This window comes from Syngnathus acus, chromosome 14 (genome assembly GCF_901709675.1).
Source record: "Syngnathus acus chromosome 14, fSynAcu1.2, whole genome shotgun sequence".
In the NCBI taxonomy this organism is placed as follows: domain Eukaryota; kingdom Metazoa; phylum Chordata; class Actinopteri; order Syngnathiformes; family Syngnathidae; genus Syngnathus; species Syngnathus acus.
This window is the reverse complement of record NC_051099.1, coordinates 2,435,307-2,459,155: the sequence shown is the minus strand read 5'-3', so window position 1 is coordinate 2,459,155 and position 23,849 is coordinate 2,435,307. Positions and strand designations below refer to the sequence as shown.

General features: G+C 44.0%; 1 protein-coding gene across 1 annotated transcript in view; it reads left to right on the top strand.

Moving 5' to 3' along the window:
• fstl4 (follistatin-like 4) overlaps window positions 1–23,849 on the top strand; it is a 57,368-nt gene that overhangs the window by 16,962 nt on the left and 16,557 nt on the right. The window contains exon 4 of the mRNA XM_037269612.1: window positions 5,099–5,335. Coding sequence (XP_037125507.1) covers window positions 5,099–5,335 — 237 coding nt within the window. The remainder of the gene's footprint in view (window positions 1–5,098; window positions 5,336–23,849) is intronic.

The following is a 23,849-nucleotide window of genomic DNA, read 5'->3' as shown; positions in this document are numbered from 1 at the left end:
GATTGAAGCTGAGTGTTCCTCTCGCAGCCCTTGGCTGAACCCACCTGGACTTATTTTTTTAACTTTTTGAATGAATTACTTGGAGTCGTTCTGTTTCTTTTTATGGCCATCATCTTGAATAAGTGACAAGAGGAGACATTTGATCTGTGACTGTAGATTATTTCAAGTCAAGTGTGTTCACGTGGCCTGTGGCATTTCCGCTGTAAACACGTTGTTGAATCGCATCCATCAAACGCGGCACGAAATCTGCATGAGGCCCGAGGCTACTTATTAGCCGGGTTGGAGTGGAGAAACTCAACGGCTCTTTGGACATTCCCCAAATCCTCGCCGCACTTCTTGGAGCACATCCAAGCCCTGCCCGCTGCTGTCGCTTCCTGTTGCTACACACGCGCTCGCTCGTACTCACACACACACACAAAAAGATGACCGCTCAGTGGTGGTCCCTCAGAAGCTCCCGCCATCACTCTTCCACTCTCGGAGACTCTCACCCCGCATTGATGACCTCTACTTTTTTATTTTTTTGCCCCTTATGGTTCTTGCTTTGTCCTTGAGTTTCAATTCATCACCTTAAGTATTATTTTTGCCTTATTTCACACGGATTTTATCTGTGTCCGACTTAAATACATGAAGCCAATCAAATTGATAGAATATGACTTAATATTACTAAAAGTATTTATGACTATAAATGTGTCATCTATTCTAAGTCATTGTAAAGGCTCAATTTTGTTGCTGTTAAATCTTGCTTTCGCACTCCCTGACCTGTGTTTTCTCGACCTTCTCGTCAGGCCTCCCTATGCATCCTCCCACTGCCCTATTTCTGTTCCACATCGTTCATCTTCTCTCCTCCTCCGCTGACACACACACGCACGCACACACACAAAGGAAGCTATTGAATAAATGAAAGATGCATGTAAAACAGAAGGCGAGCGATCTCATCAAGTGAGCCTCTGGGATGTTGACAGGTGGAAGGAAGATGGCGTTCCCTAAAGTGCGTGTGCATGTGAAGGAGGGACTCTTTGTCTATGTGTGTGTGTGTTCAAGAGAAATGATATTAATCCAAAAAGACAAAAAAAAAAAAACTGTACCTGGCTATTTTGTGTGCTGACTGGGAGGCGACTCATCATTTAAACACGAGCGCTGTCACTTGAATGGGAGGCGAGCGGCGGCAGCGGCGCTAATGAATTATTCACACAGTCTAATTCCGTTCGGTTTTCTGTCTCCGCAACGCCGTATTGATGCTGTCAGGTGCGTGACGAGGAGCGACGGCGGCGGGGCAGGGCGGGAGGGTCACCCAAATGAATGAATGGCTGGCTTCCTGTGTGATCGGAATTTTGGATTTTTATATTGCACTCTGTTGGTGACGGGCAGTTGGAGTCAGCTCAAACGATTCTTGCCCAACAGTTTTGCACGACATATTTTCGACTTATCAGAACCTCAAAAGCGTCTCTCTCATTCGACCTAATTTATACGTGGGAATTCTTATGACTAGCCTTACGAAAGTGGTACTTGAGTTGCGCTGATTGCCGAGGTCTTAACCCCTCGCCCCTCCCTCACATTTTCCAGTCCAATCACATTAGCATGTAATAAGAGTGCATCATCAATGAGGTTAGCGGCGTATTCCTCTTTTCGCGAGCAACATTCTCAGCTATATTTTCATACTCTCCACCCCCGCCTTTCACATTTTCTTCCCTGTTTGGTTTAAAAAGCACAAGATTTTTTTTTTAAGTCAAATGCAAACTGAACTGTGCCTGAACTTCCTTTTCCATGCACCAACGCGAGCAACTTGATGAACTTGGAAATCGCAAGGACTAACAAAGGGAGGCATATTGTACAAACACATTTTCCATCAATTGTGGGGAGGCAAATGTTTCTGTAATTAGTGGCAAGTGCGGTTTGGTGGGAATGGGATTTATTTTTGCACTCAAAATGAAGTCGAGTTAATAAATGGCACGGTTTGCGCGTGTTTTTTTTTTTTAGATTTTCTGTATCCCCGAATTATTTCAAATATTTTTGGTCATAGTATTTTTGCTTTCCTTTTTAATGATAACCCCCCCCCCCCTTTATAAAATAATTGAAATCATTCGGCAGGTCTCTTGTACATTTGTGCAATCTTCCCACGCTCTGCGGGACGTGTCGAGTCCTCATCACGTTATTGGAAAATCGAAGCAACGTTGTTAGCGTTTGATGTCAAGCTCTTGCCAGTCCTTGAGTTTATCATTTGTTATTGTTGGGGGGAGGTAGCTAAACTGTCTAAATATGTACTGAGGGTGCGTTTGTGTGTTTGCGCCAGACACGGCAAACAAGCTAATAAGTCACTTGTTTATCTGCTGGCCTTTCCGACGCCACTGACACCCGGCTAACGCTGCTTCGCTAATCGCGTATGAAAGTGCTTTTGTCTTCATAATGTCAAGCCAAAGAGGACCCCACAGACGCTTTAGTAGCGATTGTAATATTTCATTTATATCGCGAGCGCAATCCGGCATGAAAATCTGCCCGGTCGTCAAAGCCGCAGAAGATAGAGCAGAGCGAAGCCTCTCTCGGCGCGGCCTCAAATGCCGCTTCGGGGACGTGTTGTGATTTGTAATAATAGCCTCGTTCGTCTAGGATTTTATTTTTCCTCGCGCTCTCTCTTTTTTTTTTTTTTATTGTCGTTTGTAATGTAAATGGAGGACATGATGTACTTTTTTTGCTTATTGGCCGATGTGATTCGGTTCTTGGCTGTTTCTTTGCGGTTTACTTTTGCAGATTGATTCTTGAGTTTTGATGATGACTTTCTATTCTTGACATGATACTTGACAGTAAACAAGTAAAACCATTGCAGGATGCCCTCAGTAATTGCTGATGATCGGTAGCAAAGAAAAGTATTAGACAGCAACTTGATAATTGGTGTGGGAAACGTAAGGGAGCAAATGAATGCGGCGTATTTATAGAAAGGCAAATGAGCTGATTTCACCTGCGCTACAAGGCAACGTTGCACTTTTCCTGACTTAATGAGAAGGTAAAACATGCAGCGGAACATATTTAGGCTGCAGCCTTAAGTGCTTTGTGCAACTGCTTTGTGCTTTCATTTCCATACGTTTAATACAACATTCATACGGCGGCTAATCCGCGCTGAATACAAATTGTCATGTTTTTGCTGGTGCAAACAGCTGCACACCATCTGCCACGTCTTTACGGCTGATATTTATCGTTTTGTTTTTTTCCCCGCCCATATCTTGGCTCGGGGAATGAGGGATTTTCAGGCATGAGAGCCATTGCGGTCGTACTTGCTATCGCCCGACAAACTGTCGAGATTTATGTTGCAAATTATCAAGGAGGCAGAAAGCAGGAGAGTATGTAGGAGGTGAATCTGGGAATTGATCAAACGCTAACATAGCTGCTATGCTGAGGTACATTATTACAAGATAACAAGAAAAAGTTCAGGAAGCTACTATTTGAAAGTGCTAAAATGCTGACAGCTGCTATTCTGAGATAATTAACATTTCACATCATGCCATGTTATCAGGTACAATATGAAATGAAAATTGATCAAATGCTAGCAAGCTAACAGCCACTAAGCTAACATAAAAACAAATAACCAGACACATGAATATAATACATTTAATCTATTTTTTTAGTATTGCTGTTGCTTTTCTACTTTTGGCTGAATCCATTAAGGCCGTCATATAAATCAATTTCACGCTTTTCCCCTTTATCACGGCAATCATATTTTTGTGCTTTTCCAATATCATTTTCATCCGTTCTTTTTGTTACCGCAAGGCGTACCGCGCGTTAGCTGTCTTATCTCAGCTTGCAAGTTTTTGTGGTTATGTTGCATTGATATTCATTCCCAGCAAGCCCGTCGTGTCACAAGCGCTTTGTCGCGTATGAGACGCCCATCGACGGCTCGTCCCCTGTGAATTCAATTATCGGCGGCCCGCTTCCCTCTGCTAATCGAATAACAAGCTGCGTCAGCACATTGACTCCACGACAAAAGCCGAGTCAAAATGTCACGCGGGCACCCCGGGGAGGTTTTGCGGAATGAGCGCCAAGTTTGAGGAAGCTAGCGAGTGTCCCTCTGCGCTCGCGGCGGGGGGGGACGAGTATCAAAAAAAATAAAATAACGGTGCCGATGATTAAATACACAAATGGAGTGGGGATGCCGCTCAAAGGATTTAAAGAGCTGGAGATTTCCCTTGCCCCGGGTTCAAGTCAATCCAGGCCTGCGAGCGGCTAAACGTGGCGAGGCTTTTGCCGAGAGACTCCAGCGAAGAGTGCACTTAAAGTCCTCACACACAAACACACTTACTGAGGTAGGGCTTCAAGTCATACTTTAGGATTCCAATTTGAAACCAGTGTTGTGGTTTCAAATGCGGGTTTAAAGCTTGTTTGGGTTTCAAGTCTCAGGTGAGTTCAAAAGTCGGATGAGTTCCGCCATCTTTTGCGCTCCGGCAGAAATGAAAACTGGCGGCGCTCGTCGGCCATCGCGCCGGCATCCTCTTAGAAAAAGTAAATCAACACGCCAGCTTGTCCAAATGTCAGACAGATAAGACATACATGCATCCGTTGTGTCGGGAACGGATCATTACAGCCCTCCGATTGATCCCCCCCGCCGCAAATAAAAGAACAACAACACCGCGGTCTCCACTCCAACCCGCTTAGACGGGTAGGCTTTAGCCTTTTAGCCTTGAGAGAGAGTGCAAATGTCAAACATCTTGTGTATTGTTAGCTACTTTTGTGCTGTATGCTTGTAAGCGGGGGCTGGGGGGGGGGGCAGACACGTTCAGGGCCTGCTCAACGAAAGAAAGCGAGCCGGCGGTAGGCCACTAAGCACTTTAATCTCTCTCGCCTCGAGACGGCGAACCGTCTTGTAGTCGACCTTGGCACGAACGCATAGGTCGCCGAGGGGTAGACGGGGGGGGCTCGTTTGCATTTCCCACAGATGCATCAGAGAGTGAAACACGACGGGCAATTAGTACGAAGGGATAAGGAGGCGAGTGAACTCTCCTCTTCCGGGCCAATGCGAGATGGAATACATGAAAAGAGCTTATGTTATATGTGGAAACTATAGATGTTAGCTTGCCTCTATTGAAATGGCCGTCCTTCCTCTTTGTTGCAGCCGACTCGGAGAGCGGCCCCTGTCGGAGGACGTACTGCGGTCGCGGACGGCAATGCGTGCTGATGGCGACGACGGGACGCGCAGAATGCGTGTGCCAGGAGAAATGCCGCGCGTCCTTCGTGCCGGTGTGCGGCTCGGACGGACGCTTCTACGAGAACCACTGCGAGGTTTACCGAACGGCCTGCGTGGAGAGGAGGCGCATCTACGTGGTGCACAGCAAGGACTGCTTCTTCAAAGGTAAACGCCGCGCCCTGAACGCTATTATGAGCGTTGACGCCATACTCTTCAGATCCTCATTTTATTTACACGTGGCAATCTGCTGTGATCTTTCTTCCAAAGGCTCTTTTTGAGTCAGACAAGGTCCTGATTGTCTGTCGAGTGGTTTTTAATCAACGGCGTTGCAAAAAAAAAAAGCTAGCTCCGGCTGCGCCACCAATTGTATATAAATATTTTTTTAATTTACCGGTAATGAAAAGAAATGATTATGAGTTATGAAAGCTTGTTTTGATGCAGACACCAAGAGATCTCTGAAAGCTCCCTCAAAGGCGACGGACTCAAAATGAAGTCCGCGTACTTGAAGGCTTTTTGACTTCAATTTAATACAGAAACATTTCCTGGGGAAAAAAAAGACAATTGTTTCTTTGAGGCACTTGTCGGGTGCGCCGCCTCCTGCCGCCACTATCTCTGTGGCAACCGGGATGTCTGTAGTGGATATTCATTTAATGGAGATGAAAGAATCAAATTGTTTTTGCAGTCAGGAGCCCCATGGTTGAGTTTGTCGTCTGGGAAACGATAGCCTGACAAGTAGCGTACTCACAATGGCACTTAAATGGAACGACAATTGAAGGCCGTGTACACAAGGCTTTTTGTGCTCACAAACGCCACGTGATAGAAAATACTTTGCGGATTGCGATTCTTCTGTACTGTGCAGACGTTTACAGTAAACAAACACAGTGAAGCTCAGCCTCTGGTTAGCCTACGTCGTGCTTTAGCAATATTCTTTCTGCAATCAAGAAAATGACTCCCGTTTCACAAAAGTACGTCGCATCAAAGTCCACTTCATCCCGACTCCCGGATATTCCCGTCCCTGTCTGACATCTGTTAGCGGCGTAGTTTTAAATCTCCTTTTCCAGGTCAGATTAAAATATATTCTCTACTCCCCTCAAGGTGCAGATGTGTAAATAGAGGAGCTCGTTTTTTTTTGCCATCGTTCACATGCGCGCTCACACACGCAATCGTGGCGGCGGTTTTAATCGGCCCGTTAAGCCGATAGGGATTCTTGGCCCGCGCCGGCGCGCATAGCTAATCCACATTAGCTACGTTCGCTCGCCAAATTAGGCCTCCGAAGCCAGACGACGGAGAAGGAGAGCGGCTGGAGATAGAGAAAAGAGGTTTCGCTGATTAAGACTGCCGGCGTCCAAATAACCGGAGGAGAAAGGAGTTGACGAGACGTAACCGGCGGTGGCTGGCCAAATACATATTTCCCAAACAAGCTAATTGATTCACACGGTCACTTGTTTGCCGCTGAATGTGGCTGAATGACAAACACCAGGGGATCTCAGCCCTTGGTTGTCATGGTTACAGTGGCTCTGAAGCGTGATTATGGCTTTTTTTTTTTCTCCATCAGTTTGAAGGTGTCCCCGTCAAATAGGTTTTGGTCAATATCCAGATTAACATTAGCGCAGCGTCCCGAGTGACAGGTAGCGTTCGTCAATCTGCTCTCGGCTTTAATTTTCTTGTGTTTCCTTTGAAGAACAACGAGGCTTCCTCACTTCTTGGCCATCACAGTAAATAAAACCGTAAAAAAACTGCCAGACCCTTTTAAGTGGCCCCTCGCCCGCCCCCGGCAGCCTTTGGGCCATGAGCGTCTGATTAAGCTCTCAAATTTCGATAAAAACCTAAATGCTGTAGTGTGAAAGTCACTTTGCCTTTGCTTCAGGCTACGATCCAGAAGTGGCGGTGTCGAATTTGACCTCTTTCATCTGGATTGTTGTGACCGGTTGAAAGGCTTGGAAAGACGAGACGGGGACTCCCTGTCCCGGCATTAGTAGAGACGATTCTGAGACTTCTGGCTATTTATATATCCTTTTAAAAATGGGGGAAAGTACAATGGACCCGCCACGCTAAAATCATCATTACTCTAATTTGATCGTGCCACTTGCGACCCCGCCGTTGATTAAAAAGGTTCTATTAAGCATCAGCGGCGGCTGATTAATCATCTCCGTCCTCCCTGATTGAATGCAGATCAGAAGGTCGTGTTTGCGACGGGGTTCAAGAGGGGGTTGGACACCCTCAGCGGCGGGAGACTTTTCCCACGTACCCTCCAGCTTATAACACTTCATCAGGGATGAGTGTGACACCCGATCGTGCTGTTAACTTTGGGATCCAAATAGTTCCAATGAACTAATGGTGAACAAAAACCTAGCTAACGCCAGCGGACTACATATTTCTTTTCAGGGTGGAGCCTAACCTGAAATTGAAACTGTCCCAGTTTAGGTTGGAGCCCGATTAGACTGAGCCTTGCACAGATGTTTGGGTTTAAGCGCCGCTATGAGTAGGACTGACCCAGTTCCGCTTGTAATGTTAGCTTTAAGGTCGGGGAAACCTTGTATTGTAGCACTGGCCCAGTTCATCTTACAACATGGCCTTTCTGAGCTCACGGATTTTACCTTGAGCTGAGGTGTTATGACCGGGGATTAGGGTTTGTCTTGGAAAACCTTGAACCCTAACAAGGTTAAGGTGGTTGCGGTTCGAGATTTGACAAAAAGGAACCTTGAGTCGTACAGTCAACTGCAAAGAAATTGGGTTCAAATGAATGACTTGTTTCTGATGGCCCTGACATTGTTTTTACTCCATCCTTGTTTATCAGGACACAAAATGCGCCATCTAGGAAATTAGCTTTAATGCGTCCTGTTAGAAGGGGGAACAAATTGCTTGTTTGGAGTGGACGACTTGCGGGAATTCTCCTCCGCTTTTAGCCGTCCATTATCCGTCAATGTTGGCTGCTGCACTTTAATCATCGGTTCTTCCCGTATTGGATTCGCCATCAACGCGTTCGTAGCGTTTTTGACGCGGACGCCATTAACTCGGTGACGATCCGTGTCATCATCGACCCGGCGGAATAAGGTTGGCCGCACCGAGACGCTTTTAAAATGCTGCGTGTTCTGCCCCAAAATGGAGTTAAAAGTTACCAAGGTCGTGCTGATGCAAAGTAAAAAGTTACTGTCAGGCAGGTGAGGACTCGCCTCAGTCTGGGGAACCAAGTGCGACACGTCGGACCCACTGCGAGTCCTCCCCTGACAGTCCTTTATTTGTTAACGCCGGCTTATTAACGAGCCGCCCAGCCACCCGTCTTTCTCTCATTTAGCCTCTCTCCTCCCCGCTAATTCATTACGGCCTTGGCAAATGGATGTCCTGTCCCAGATAGAGATGTCCCACCATTTGTACGCCCAGTCCCTCGTGCCTCCCTCTCCCAAACACAAGAAACTTTTTTGGGACTGCTATGGATGGTGGACTATCAGAAAAACAACGCAGATGATAGAAAACAACAACTTAGTGCGCATCACTTATTCATTGTGCGCTGCTGTAACAACTGCAAACAACCTGGTGAAAAATAGACATACATAATTTATGATCTGCCGTTGCGCTCCAGACTATGTGAGAGAAATGTAAAGCCAGCTGTTAGGTTTTTTCGCTGACCGAACAAATTTCAAGAGAAGAGCAACAGCAAACAAACCACAAGTGAGACAGAATATTAAGTCTTTTCTCGCGAGGAGTGCAGTACAGATAGCTTCACAACAATCTCACTACACTAAATATCTGTATGCACTCCCGCTCTTTTTATTGGGATTTGCCCTACCCACAAATCGTGAGACAAAAGCCCCTAAAAGAGGAGGGGGAACGCATGTGGGCTTTGCCTCGTAAGGAAGAAATCACTAGGTGTTTACATACTGATAAGAACATGTGGGAAGAGGAATTTGAGTGGCCTGGATAGAGAAGAAAACCTTTGACCTCTAGTCAAAACATAGCAAGGGATGCTTTACGACATTGTGTAGAATGGGACAAGCTAGGTTATTTATTACTGGATACATACATTCCGACATAATCCTACGATTAAGATAGTTTGGAAAACCCTGACAATGATGGTCACTTGTAGGTTCATCTGAGGTGCAAGACAGCAATGAGGCATGTTGTTTAACAAAGTGGTCTTTGTTAGAAAGGAACTGTCTCGGTAGATGTCTTCTTTTTGCTGAGTTGTCAGCTGGTCCTGTCTGACCCAGCTGTAACCTCTCTCCTGACCCAGCCGTAACTTTTCTCTTCTGTGGTACATCATAAAAACAGCAAGGCCAAACAGCAAGCATATATTGCAGTAATACTGCGGTGAAGCATTGATTAGAGAACGCATGATAACATATATATATATACATTTTTCTAACAATTCCCTCCTGTGTATCATAAGTTCTCAGAGACCATCTTATCACCTAAAAGCGGCCACTTCAAAAAGATTTTCAGCCGTAGGATCACAATTATGAGCACAAATAAGTTTACACCAAGAAAGGATAAACGTTGCGATATTATCATTCGGAAACACCCAGATCTGGGAAGAAGTCTGTAAACCCAAGTGCAAAAATTCCATCATCATCATCGTTATCATCAACATGCTGGCGTTCAGACATTAGGCATACCCCGGCCATCTTGTCTTCCATGGGCGATATTGCTGTAGTGATGAGACGATTAAACAGAGCACGGAGACATGGAATACAACAACAACCACACAAGGTGAGTATAGCAGTAATTGAGGACACAAGGGCTTTATACTTCCCAAAAGCAGTCATCCACTCTTTCATCCTCGTTTTGAGGGATTGCAAGCTTGCAATCGCCTTCGTCAGGCTCCCATCAGGGGCGGTGTCGTTCTGGATGAAGGTGCAGCATTGTTCTCTGAACATTGCGCAGACCCTTCCTTTCTCAGACACCAACATAACAAGAGCATTGCGGTTCTGGATTGACATTAGGGAAGGCGTGGCTAGCTGTCCGTGCACTGCCTCAAGTCCCGCTTGTGTCCGTTTGCGCAATTTCTGCATGTTGCAATGGTTGTAATTTATCATGTCGACGTTTTTGTTCATCGTACACCACCAGCAAATGGAAGACTCCCATCCTGCTACAATTTGGTCAATTAATTCTTATTAACCAGCTCAGTGGCCTAGTGACCAGCTCAGTGGCCTAGTGGTAGAGTGTCCGCCCTGAGACTGGAAGGTTGTGGGTTCAAACCCCGGCCGGGTCATACCAAAGACTATAAAAATGGGACCCATTGCCTCCCTGCTTGGCACTCAGCATTAAGGGTTGGAATTGGGGGGTTAGATCACCAACTGATTCCCGAGCGCGGCACCGCTGCTGCTCACTGCTCCCCTCTCCCCCAGGGGATGGATGAAAATCACACGGGGATGGGTTAAATGCAGAGGACAAATTTCACCACACCCAGGTGTGTGTGTGACGATCATTGGGACTTTAATCTTAATCTTTAATCTTTAATTAATCAGGAACTCCTCTGGGGACTCTGATTGCATCAATTTCAGTCAGATCATCGTCGACTCTCAAATTTAAAGACATTTTGTTTGTTTGTTTTTCCAGCTTTTTCCCAGATCTTGGCATGTTGATACATATACAATTTAGCTTGACTACATTCTCTGAAAGCAATGGCTTCTTTTTTCTTTTTTCAATGGATATTACTATATAGAATGCTCTGTCACACATTTCACAATCAGTAGATGTGACAGATGTCACACAATCTTTGGTCAATGGCAACGATACAACATAAAGAATCGGTCGCAAATCCATACATATGACATATTCACTTTTTGTTTCTGTCTTTGCAGCTTGTTTTGCCATTAGCAATCAATTGTTTCGTTTTTCAGCAACTCTTATAGTTACCTGAAACAAATTATCCACATTCGTTTTAGATATAATCATCCCATTCTTTAACATCTACAGCGGTTGTTGACAAAGTACACATATAAACATCATATTTTCATTGCAGTCCAGATCCGACACAGCAGATCATCCTGCAAAGGTCAAATTGATCTTTTAAATTGCTACAATGCAGCATTGTTTTTTGGGAGTGATCAATATAAATTGTTCACTCATCTCTCCCCTACTCATTATGACTTAGTTCCCACAAATACCATATTGCTGAAGTTAACAAAATGGCAACAAAGATAGCCACCTTACATGCAATAACGTCATTGTTCCATTTTCTTGTTCCCGGCATTTCTCTAAGAGGTAAGGCTTCCTTTGGGTCACTTTTTCCGATTGAACGTTACCTCAAAAGAAATTACCCTTTTGTAATTTGCTAGGACCACCTCAACTGACCTTTCTGCTATTTTAATGGCAGTTGATGTAATTATCAATATTCAATGTGGCCCTTCCCCCTTGGAAGAACACCAGTGTTTCGTTTTCAATGCTCTTAATGAGAACGTGCTTTGTTCTTTTTGCCTTTAAAATATTAATTATAAATATAAAATGTAAATGCCAAATTTGAATCATCCTTAGTATCCCACTTGGTTTTGAAACATGGTAATCTATATTGTCGCCCAAACAATTTTTCATACGGGGTTAAACCCACAGTACTTGTAATATTTATGTACAGTTTGACCAGGTCTAAACATTTTGTCCATGATCTTCCACTTTTTTCCATGCACATTTTCACACTTTATACCAGTCCTGTCATGAGAATTAATTTCCGAAATCCCATATCTCGGTATTATTTCTTTACATAACGTTTTTTTTCCACTGTTAAGGCATTCAGTGTTTTTGTTGAAGCCAATTCAAACCATTTTGAGAATGCATCTATTATGACCAGGCATTATAACCCTGTGGATTGTGTTTAGCACGTGTTAAACAAACTCTACAAAAATTTTGTTTTATAAATGTTTTGAATATGAATCAAATCCATATGTTGTATAAAGCTGAATGAACTGCCCCACTATCCCTCCTCTTGAGCCATGTGACACACACCATGGCTCAATATTGCTGCCCATTTATATAGGCTTTTTGTAGGATAGGTCAGTCTTCTGGTCATTTATAGATACCATTCTCCACTCTTGCCCCTCTTTTCGTCCATAATCGAATTTCAGTCTATGGACTTTGTCGCTGCACATCTTTAAAAACGTTTCAGTAATTTAATCTGCTTCTTGTGTGTACAAAATTTGAAGCGTCTTTTGCACTACAGCTATGCGGTTCCGTCCGCAAGCTTGTTACCTCTTGGCACCTTATCAGTCTCATGTGTGCCCTGCACACGTGCATATAGCTATTTTTCGTGGCAATTGGACTGCTTCCACAACTAGCTTAGTTGTAGTTCCTTGTAGTTTCCTTTCAATCATTCTCTCATTGTTTATCACAAGAATCTTAGCAATTTGAATGAAAATCAAAATGTATGTTTTATTTTACTCAATTGTATGATTTAGAGCATCCATATGTAGTAAAGTGTTGTATTACTACATAGGATTTCATCTTCATTTAATTTGACACACCTTTCAAAATGCTTCTCAGTGTCCCAGTGCTCACATGCTTTGCGTGTGTAACTGGTTGTCTCAACCCGTGTTCCACATCCTAATCTTTTCTCCCTCAAGGTGTCAAACCAATTAAGATAAAAAGATAAAAACCAACAAAATAACCGCCAGTAAATTAATATAATAGTCAATTGTTGTTGTTTCTTAACTTTAACTAACTCAATCACTCTCTTATTCTCAAATGTAAAAACTTGTGTAGTCTTGACACAACCAATCGACTATTTCTTCTAAATTTAGCTTTGAAATGTTGTTATTTAATAATTTTGCTTCATCCAATTCCAGAAAGCAAGTTCTTTCCATCTCTCAAATCTTGTTTCATCAGGGCTAGGCATTAATGCAGTGTGGACCAGTTTCTGCCCACAAAAAAATTGCTTGCCTTTCTTTTCTTCTTATTTTCACAAAATTGCTTTTGTTTTGCGGTGCAAATCAGATAGACTACAGTCTAGCAAATTCTTTTGTGCACCTACATTAGCCAATTTTAACACATAACACTGACAGCACACAGACAACACAAAAACAACAGAGACACAGCTCACAAACAATACCAACAAACAACGCTGCGCCAACGTCATCCTCTGTTTTGACGTTTTGGTTATACTCCTTTTCTCATCAGTGCCTATTATCCTTCATGCAAATATTGTCACATCTTTCTTAAGCATCACCCTGCTTCAAATATTCAAACATTCTCTGAGAAACTCGCACTTTCCCTGCTTCGCCCGCAGCCATAGCACCCCTCGTGCGAGGGGGGGCGCAGCATCAATGTTGATTGGTCACAGGCTGGCCATTTCCTGCAACAACCATGATGCCGGCCCACCGCCCACACGAGCATAGCAAAGGCCCACGCGCACAGCCCCGCCCCGCGACAACGCGCGAGCGCAGGCACGCTTATCAGTCTCACCCTCTCAAAGGGCAGGCCAGCTTTGCTGTTGCGCCCTTTGTCATGTTCACATTCGACATCTTTCAATGTCTTCTACACAACATTTGTTGTCTCATTTGTCCACACCCTCAGCTACGGCCCTCAAGCGAGGCCGCGCTGATGTCGTTTCATCATCTTCCTGCCTATGCAACAACAAGCTCTCTTTGGATTTTTCTTCACTTCCCTTATTCTTCAATTTTTCTTTCATAGAACACACATCTCACTCACACACACACTCATATACACACCCACTCATGAGGATCCTCTGCGCGCACACGCACACACACCAACACAAAAGGATGACGCACAACATACGTATAAGACCACATAGATCCCACTAAGAACACCTTTTTGCTCGTCTTACTTGTCAGATTTATTCTTTATTTTACTTCTAGAAGCTATTTGTAATTCTTTTCCATTTATTTAGCCAATTTTAACTTCAGTGTTTCTTTATCTTACTTTATCCCTTTAACACAAATATCTCCTGTATATTTAAGCTAATTTCTCTTTAATTTTGGCAGCCAGGTTCCCACTTCATTACATGGAAACCTGATTTGATTTGGTTTTGGCCTAATCATAACTGTCTTTGTTAATTTGTGCAGTCACGTGCCATGTGACCGTTTTCTCCGCAATTCCAGCATTCTATTGGAGGTTGCACAACTCCTCTCCCTCAGCCTCTAAAGCCTCCTCTGTTAGACATTGCTCGCCCTCTCTGGCCTTTCTGTCCTCTGCCTGCATTTTGGTAAAAAGTGTCACTATCCTGGTCTACCAGAAAAGTGTCTTTTGTAGCTTTCATTCGTTTTCATTTTTGTTTGTCTATTACTACTTTTTCCGCATGGAGGGCATGATTTATGTCTATGATCTTTAGTTTTGAATTTGTAGCATGTGTTTTCTCTTCCCGCTCTTGTACTTCTTCTAGTTCTCCCTCAAATTTATATTTTTTAACCCATTTATCGAAATCTTTCTTTAAGTCGGTCGGGATCCTGCCTTTCAATTATTTTCCAATCTTTGCATTTTAGTTCATGTCGGGGTAGGGACTTTCGCTTACTATCTAAATTTCCCATGGTTTATTTTTCTAAATTTTGGAGTTGGTAGTTTGAATGGCACCTACAGTGTCCTAAAACCAACTTTATTCACAGGACAGTGGTTAAAAGTTCGATGTGTGGTAAGTCTCCTTTCACCTCCCCGAAGGGAGCGGAGAGTTTTTGCCTCTGCACCCACACAAAGCCACTGTTTACAATCCTGTGTGTTTATATAGAGGAGCGCTCAAATGAGATCACTCTCAGTCAAACCGTACACAAGCATACCACGCGCGATTTTTAATAACAGAGGAGTCCGCACTCCTGCTGCGGAATTTAACTAACGTAAAAAGTTAGGGGGCTCCACACCGCCCCTGCGGAATTTAACTGTTTCTAATTGCACTTGATAGGGTCTAGAATTCTCAAGGTCTTTAAGTGACTTCTTGTCACTGCTCGTTTTAAGTGACCTCGTCACCGCTCAAGTGACCTCGTCACCGCTCATTCATTTTTTAAGTGACCTCTTGTCACTGCTCGTATTAAGTGACCTCTTGTCACAGCTCATTCATTCCTTTTTAGTAGAATTAATATTCCTACTCACGGTCTGCTGATTCTCCTCCTCGGAAGATCTCGTCAACCCTCCCGGTGTCCAGCCGGACTGATCGAGACAGTCCCGTCAAAGGGCTTTTGTTTACCTCGGCCGAGGATTTTCGCCTGCGTCGAAGAGTCCGCTGGAACCGCCAGGTGTGTCGAGATCCCGGACGAGCCCCCAATTTCTGTTAGGTTTTTTCGCTGACCGAACAAATTTCAAGAGAAGAGCAACAGCAAACAAACCACAAGTGAGACAGAATATTAAGTCTTTTCTCGCGAGGAGTGCAGTACAGATAGCTTCACAACAATCTCACTACACTAAATATCTGTATGCACTCCCGCTCTTTTTATTGGGATTTGCCCTACCCACAAATCGTGAGACAAAAGCCCCTAAAAGAGGAGGGGGAACGCATGTGGGCTTTGCCTCGTAAGGAAGAAATCACTAGGTGTTTACATACTGATAAGAACATGTGGGAAGAGGAATTTGAGTGGCCTGGATAGAGAAGAAAACCTTTGACCTCTAGTCAAAACATAGCAAGGGATGCTTTACGACATTGTGTAGAATGGGACAAGCTAGGTTATTTATTACTGGATACATACATTCCGACATAATCCTACGATTAAGATAGTTTGGAAAACCCTGACAATGATGGTCACTTGTAGGTTCATCTGAGGTGCAAGACAGCAATGAGGCATGTTGTTTAACAAAGTGGTCTTTGTTAGAAAGGAACTGTCTCGGTAGATGTCTTCTTTTTGCTGAGTTGTCAGCTGGTCCTGTCTGACCCAGCTGTAACCTCTCTCCTGACCCAGCCGTAACTTTTCTCTTCTGTGGTACATCATAAAAACAGCAAGGCCAAACAGCAAGCATATATTGCAGTAATACTGCGGTGAAGCATTGATTAGAGAACGCATGATAACATATATATATATACATTTTTCTAACACCAGCTCAAACCTTAATTACGTTGATCGTATGACACCTTTCCCCCATGTTGCTTGCTATGTTACAACCTTATTCTAAAATAAATATAAACCTAAAGATTCGACATCAAATGTACATGATCTAGCTAGCTAGCTAATGTTATAGCTTCATTCCAAAATAGATCAAATCCCCACAATGTTTTTTGGGTTTTTTTTTTGAACTGGGAGGCCACATAGGACTACACACTTCATATGTAGCAAAGTAGATTGTACGTAGGTTATGTAGACAGATATTTGGTTGGTTGATAGCTTAAGTAGATGGATGTGTAGCTTGTTGGAGACAGCGCGTTGGATCGATACGGTGATAGCTTCTCGCCCTACACATTCATGGAATTGCCCTTTCGAGAGATCAATACTAGACTGCAAGATTAATAGCATCTGTTTATAGACCGCACGTATTGTTTTACTTACATTATTTCTACAGAGCACATATCCCTCAACTTTTCGAACATGCTGTTGCTGTCCAATAAAAAGGATACAAAGCAAAAACTAGTTTTCTTTGTTTTTTCGGGCTTATTATGTGATCCAAAAATTAAATAAATCGCAGTGGGACCTTGCTTTTTCCGTGTTTAGTTCATCTTTGCGGATCTCATCACGGCTGAATCATTAGAATCTGTCTCTCTTTGTTCCCTCTCTGGCTGTAATACAAAAAAAAGAAAAAAGAAAAGGGAGGAAGAATTAAAGTTGGCAGCAGTGGATGTCCCACTGTTAACAAGCATTTACGCCGCATGTTATTAATTTGAGTCATTATGTTGTCATTTTTTCCACAGCTCGTTATACATTTTACATTTCAGGTCTTTTTAAAGGTTTGGACCAACACTCGTGCGCATCCTAATGTAGCTTTTAGCGCTTGTTAGCAAAGCTCCTCATTAGCGCTCGTCTAATTGTGATTTATTGAAGGGGGCGCTTTTTAGCGCTCGGTCACATCTGTCGCGGCGCTAACAGGTGGTAGCGTATGATTTTTGGAGGCGTTATGACGGATCCAATCGCCAGAAAAAAAGAAAAACAAAGCTGCCGGCAGCCGAGCGAGGAATTGGAAAGTGATGAACGATTTCGTCTGGCTCTGACGCTTTGTTTGCGGATGTTGCTTTTATCAGTTTAATAGCCGCGTGAAGGCCAAATGCATAATTTGGCTGCCTGTCTTTGCTTTCTCAAGGTCGGAATGTTGACAACTGTACAGTAAAATTGCAAAAGTAAAGCCGAATTCTGTTATTTCTTTAATTAAAAAAAAATCTTGGGGTATTGCTAACGGAATTTTATCCCCTAAAGTCATTTGCAGAAATGATTCGAGTGTTTTGAGTCACCAGCGTGCTGTCAGAACAAATTAGTCGTTTCTCAAGGCATGACTGTTGTAAGATACCTTTTTGAGATTCATTGCGGCCTACAACCATTCGTTTCTAGTTAAAACATGGCCCAAAACTATTCAAAATGGGCTTTTTATGAGTTTTTCAGCACTCTCATTTAATTGAATTTTGGCATTTAATTGACTCCTGTACAGTTTGTCCTCCGCCCGGGCTCGTTTTTCATGCGGCGCAATGACTGGCGCTCCCCTCGCTCGTCGAACCCGCGGGGAAGCTTTTGCTTGAACATCGGGGAGGCCGTGTAATGGGAGCTGTCAGATGTATAAATATACGAGCGCTCTCCGCCTGCCGAGACGTCAGACCAGAGGGCGCACGGCCCGCCTCGATTGACACCTCGCTAACTCGCGAGCGGACTGACTGATCAGCCCAACGGACGCCCTGCCACTCACTTCACTTCCCGGTTAGATTGAGACCTTAAATACGACAGCACAAATGTTAGAATTCATTACAATTTAGTCGAAATTGGAACTCAAATACCGTACGTTTGTTCGCCTACTTTTTGCCGCAATACAAGAAAGCGGGCCCCTATTCACTTGAGGACGGCGCATTTTCAACATCCCCATCAATTTGCCCAACCCAAAGTACAGCATAGCGTGTCACGTTGCCCTTGCTGCTCATTATTAGCGAGCGCGGCGCCTCGGGATGAGTGTAGCGGCTCCATTAGCATGGCAGAGTCCCGCTCGAGTCGCTGACTACGTAGCACCGTCTAATTCGAGGACCCGCAGGGAGGAAAGGGGCGACCCCGGCAGCTGCCTGAACAAAGTTAGCTAGCGGTGCGTGTTATTGTTCGTTTTATTTTTTTTGTCCTTTCGCCCCCAAGCTCATCCCTGGTGATTTCCTCGGAGAACATGGCCGCCGTGGATGGATGCCGCTGACCTTTTTTGTTGTTTTTAGCGTTACAGGTGGCGCTAGTGCTAGCGTGGTCCCCGGGGGCCCCCAGATGCCATCTGTCGACTCGAAACTGCTGTCGGCGACATGCGCAGCCTTGCTATCGACTCGCTTGGTATTATTAAATCATATAATTCATTTACGGCCTTTTTATGGGGATTGTTAAACTCTGTTATTGCATTTTGGGGTCCTTTTGTCGATGCAGCCAACGAGTCTTCCTTTATGTACGTGATGCATAAAAATATTAGCTACCGAATATAAAATTTAAAGCTGCAAGTACTGATAAATGGTTCCCCGTGTCCCATTTTTCAATGGCGAAGAGGACCAAAATGGCTGCCGTCCTGTTCGAATTTGGACATGGCCATCCAATTTCAGTTTGATTGATGATGGCTGATTTTTTTTTCTAAATTTCCAATGGATTATCATAACCGTGAGCGTTCATTAGCTTTTATGCCTAGCATGGTGGTCAGTGATTAGCATTTCCTGGACATGTGAGTGCGCGCGTGTATAGGAATGAGATAATAAGTGGAGTCCGTCTTGAGTGGCAGCATCACAACCCGTGTAAACAAACACTCGGCTCAGCTTCCGTAATTGCTTTTTCAGTGTGCTATAAACGCGTGCGAGAATGCACACACACAAACACGCACACACTCTCGCTCTCACATTCTAACCTCAAGTCGACCGTTTCGTCCTTGGCAGAAATTGCGCCGACTGACATTGTCCATAACAGACATGAAATTGTTTACAGTCACTTGGAAGGAAAATAATCAGAGGTGATGAGCCGCATGCTGCTTCACCTAACTGTGATTCAAAACATACAGGTTGCACGAAAATTGGGTCAAATTGACGCAAGTGGCGCTTTTCGCCCAAACTATTTTGAGAGTGTTTGTCTGTGTTTAGTAGCAAAAAGTGCGACTTCAACAAAATGTTTGATTTCCTCTGCCGAGTCTGTTCAGCTCATCATTCTCTCACAGGCTTTCGCGAATCGCTCTCAAAAATGTGCATTTTTTGCATGTTTATACAGGCAAATTGGTGTACTTAATGAAAAGTCAGGTGAGTTAAAGTGATTTACTAAGCATTAATGTGTAATCACACCCGATGCACCTCTCCTATTGCTCAACGCACACACGTCGTCATTCTTCATGCGTCTAATCCCGGCTGTCGTCTGAATACACAAGATGCTCCATTACTCAAAGCGGGGCCCCCGCTTGCTTGAAGAGCACTCCATTAACCGCAGCCTATTAGAAATAAGCGGCTGTAATCTGCTCTTTGCAACACGCACGCACACACATGGATCAACAGTGTTAATTAATTAATTGCGTGACACACACACGCCAATATGTACACATGTGTCGGAAGCCAACTATTCATGCTACTTTTCCATTTATGGTGTTCAGATGCATATTTGTGGATTCACCAATTTGCAGTTTGAGAAACTGTGATGCCATAGCTTGGTCAAATAGTCAAGTGCGACACTAGCGCCATCTTGTGACACATATTGGCAATCATGATCAATCATACTAACAGATATTTGATATTGTGGCTTCACACTTCTGTTATGCCATTAATAATACTATTTTAAGTCTTCTTAGTGTCTAGTTAGAGGTTGCGCGCTTGAGGTTGGGGTGGGGGCAGCTGCCCGGCCCCCCGCTGGTGTGAACCGCCGATCTCTCGCCCTCCTCCTGGTGGGATAAGCAACGAAGAGTCTTATCGTAATCGCAGCTTTTTTTTTTTTTGGGGCATGTTGGGCGTGAGAACTTTATGCGTATTTTTTTTAAAGTGCAATCATTAGGCTTATTTAGCGCCGCGTTGACGTTAATTACGTCCAATCTGTATCTGTGACGCACGCACGCGGCGGCGGGTCAGTGATTAAGCGGCTCATCATTGTAAGGGAGGGACGGCCAGCGTCCTCGTCCTCCTCTCGCTTACCTTGCGGGCTTGTTGCCATAGAAACGGGTGAACGTGACACCTTAGAGTATGTGAGTGTTGTATATGTAGATTCAAGCACAGCTGCTCCCCCGTGCATTTCATAGACTATAAATAGCCTCACATTGGGGCTATTTAGGTAGTTCACAAACATACCTGATAAATGACCTATAATTGCGTATTGCAACATGCAGCATTTTATCACCAAGCCACATACTTGTCAAATAAAGCAGCGGTGTGGTGACATGACATAGCCAAACGACAGATGCCCCAATAAATACAATCAGAAGCCGCTTTCAGGTTGAACAGATCTATGAAAAAAATTCTGCTTACCGTTGGAGCGTGCTTCGGCCGTCGTGCTGAAGTGTTTTTTTGGGTCTGAAACTTGATTGGGTTGAGCTGGTTACCAATTTGGTGTTTTATCAACAAGTGCCTTTTGGTTGTCCCAATCTGGCAGAAGGGCTCGCACGCAGACTTTTTCTGTAAAAGGCAGATAACTAAATGTTACATTTCACACTAGATGACATTAAAAAGTACATTTTACATAATATGTCCCCATTTAAGACCTCGCTATTCCTCCACCACCCCATTACTTCTTAATCAGCCCTCATGCCCAAAGCTTCAATTAGCGCCTCAAACTAGTGGCGCTAGCCATGATGTAAGCCGCGTTAATCCTCCGTCTTGGCATTCTGCCGAGACATCGGGCATGCCGATTCATCTCAGGGCCCCGGAGAGGAAGCCAGTCGGAGATTGCGGGCGCGCCAGTATATCAAATGTGTTGCGTTTAATCTCGCCGATGTTCAAATGAAAAATGAAGAAGGAGAAACTGGCTGACTGAAAGAGAATTTGCAAATCAGTTAGCATTAGCGAGCAGCCAGGCCTTTTTACTTGCACCACTGCAAGAGTCCTCATTTGGATAAACCTAAATCGCTCGCTTGGTGTGCTTCTTTTTAGGTTGGTGATTTTTAAAGCAAGCTTTACAGGTGCCACATCGGTAATGAACAGGCAGGAAAACAATCCATCGGGAAAAAAATCCTCCTGCCCCATCACTAGTGTGGCATTTAGAGAAAAAAAAGTAATGGATAGCGCAGCGACTTGTCACAAGCGGCGTTTGATGGCATCCGGCGTTGACGTTTGTCCCAGGAACATGTAAGACGCGACAGTCATGAGACGGATCGATGCATTTATTCATGGCGGTAATTGAAGACGGGAGAGTTGGGAATGCGGCGGGTGGGGGCGGGGCGGCCACGCTCATCAATCACAGTGTCACATTTAAAATTCCCGTTCTCGACGGGAGAACACGTGACTCGACCGGTGACCTAGTTTAGCATGCCAAGACCACCTCTGCCGCCTCCCGTCTGTTAATTCACAGGAGATTTTAGGGCTTTTTTTTTTCCATGTCACCGTTTGCTATAAATGGCTCGGACATGGGATTGGGGGCGATGCGGTACCTGGAATCGAGTCGTAGCCGAGGTGGTACAGGAGCTATATTAAAGCGTAGAACGTAAGACTGGATGGAGGCTTTAAGTTTTGCACCCGCCCTATTTTGTTGCTTTTTTGAAACTTTTCAAAACCAGTTAATTTTTTTTCCCCATCAGAGGGGAGCCTAAAAATGTTTTCACCATGTCCATGAAAGTGTATCTGAGGTCAAAACTGAATTAGCGTTCGCCTAAGTGACATTTGACTTACGTCAGCAAGATTTGTTTTCTTGCCGTTTGACTTTTTAGCAGCGGCTCCTTCGGCACATTAATCAAAGAAAGAAAAAAAAAAAAAGAAACACATTAGACAGTCTTCTTCTGAGAGGGTAGAAATGAAAAGATAATTTCTCTCTTTTTTTAGGGGGGATAGGAAATATTTGATGAAGTATGTCAGGGTGAAATGTATTTTTTGCGGGCCCGGGTGGCTTATTAGGAATGTGAAGATGGCGCTTAATCCTGTTTGCGATGTTAATTACTCCGATTTCCCGTCCTTCCTTCCTCCCTTCCTTTTTTCCTTGTTGGTTAATTACTGCATTCATTATTCCGCAAATCTCGCTATAAAATCTAGCAACCCAAAAGTAAAAAGTCCAAACTCAAAAGAATCTTACAAAGAGAAAAACAATGTCTCACGCGTGAAGCAATTGTTTTAATGCATACATCAAATCAACTGTTGACCCCGAGTAGTTTGTGACATGATTAGCAGAGGCCAAATGAACAAAAAGGCAACGGTGAGTTGTTGCGCGCTCGCGCATGGACACGTGTTATTTGTTGTTTTTTGCGCTCTGCTAATTTGCCCCTTCATTAGCTCCCTTTTCTTGCTTAATGGGCCTGTTCTTCAGCCTTGCTTTTTTTCTACCTGCTGCCAGCAACGGCGGCGGCGCCACACCTCTCTAATGGCGACCTCGTTTCAGCGCTGCCTGCCAGTGAGCCATCGAGCACGGCCGCCCGGGGCTAACCAAAGCATATTTCATACAGCAGCTGAATGACAAATAAAAATGAGTGGAGTTGAGGTCAAAGCAAGAAGGCCGTTTCATTTTTAACAGCCTTAGATTGTTCCCCTTAGCCAGAGTGGCTGGCTAATTATTTCCCAGATAAATCTATGACACATAAAAAAATATTGGAGAAGCTGTGAATTTGATGTCGATTTTGCTTGTATTGTGCTGCGTTCACAAGATTCAGGGTTTGTAAAATTGCCCATCTCGAGCCACTTTTTGTTGCATGGTCACCTACTGCATCCATCCTAAAAAAAAATATTTCCCCAACCCTTGAACATCTGCTCTCCTTCTTATTATTATATTTATAATATTTATGCATGAGCACACGAAAGCGACTCTTGCCATGAATCATGACTTTGGAGCTCTTTGGGATTATTTTATGGTAAAATGGCCGCCTGGGACGCAACCTCGCCCTTTCCATCCCCACTCTTCTCTAAAATGAATACCGTCTGGGAATAAAATACTTGTGTGTGTCCTTGGAGGTTCCTTGGGGGGTCTTCAAAACAACTCCCGGGGAATATTGTCATTTACCCAAGCAACAAAATGTTTTATGTATAGTTGTACAGTTAAGCTGTTAAACTAACCAATTAGCATGTTAGCATAAATGCTGCATTAGCTACTTTTCTGTAATAGGTGTGGACATGGTCTCTTTTTGGTCAAATGCTGACAATTTCTAGTTCTATTCCGTATTGCAAACCTGCTAAAACAACCAATTAGCATGTTAGCATTTCTATTTTCTACAATAGCGGTGAACATCATCATGAGGTAATTGTTGCGCTCCAGTGACATCACAAAATGTCACATTGCACGCTGTCGTTTACTGTTGATTAGCTTTGAAAGTTACCGCACCGCCAGCAGACGTGATTTATTCACATAGGACAGTCTTTACTTTTTTCCTGTCAAAAAGCTTAGCGGGTAATAAAAGGAAAAAAAAAGATTCCCGCCGCCGTCTGTTGTTTATTTACGCCATCCCTCCACCAGTATCAAGGCCCACTCGTTGTGCGGCAGACGTGTTTGGCGTCCTAATTGATTTT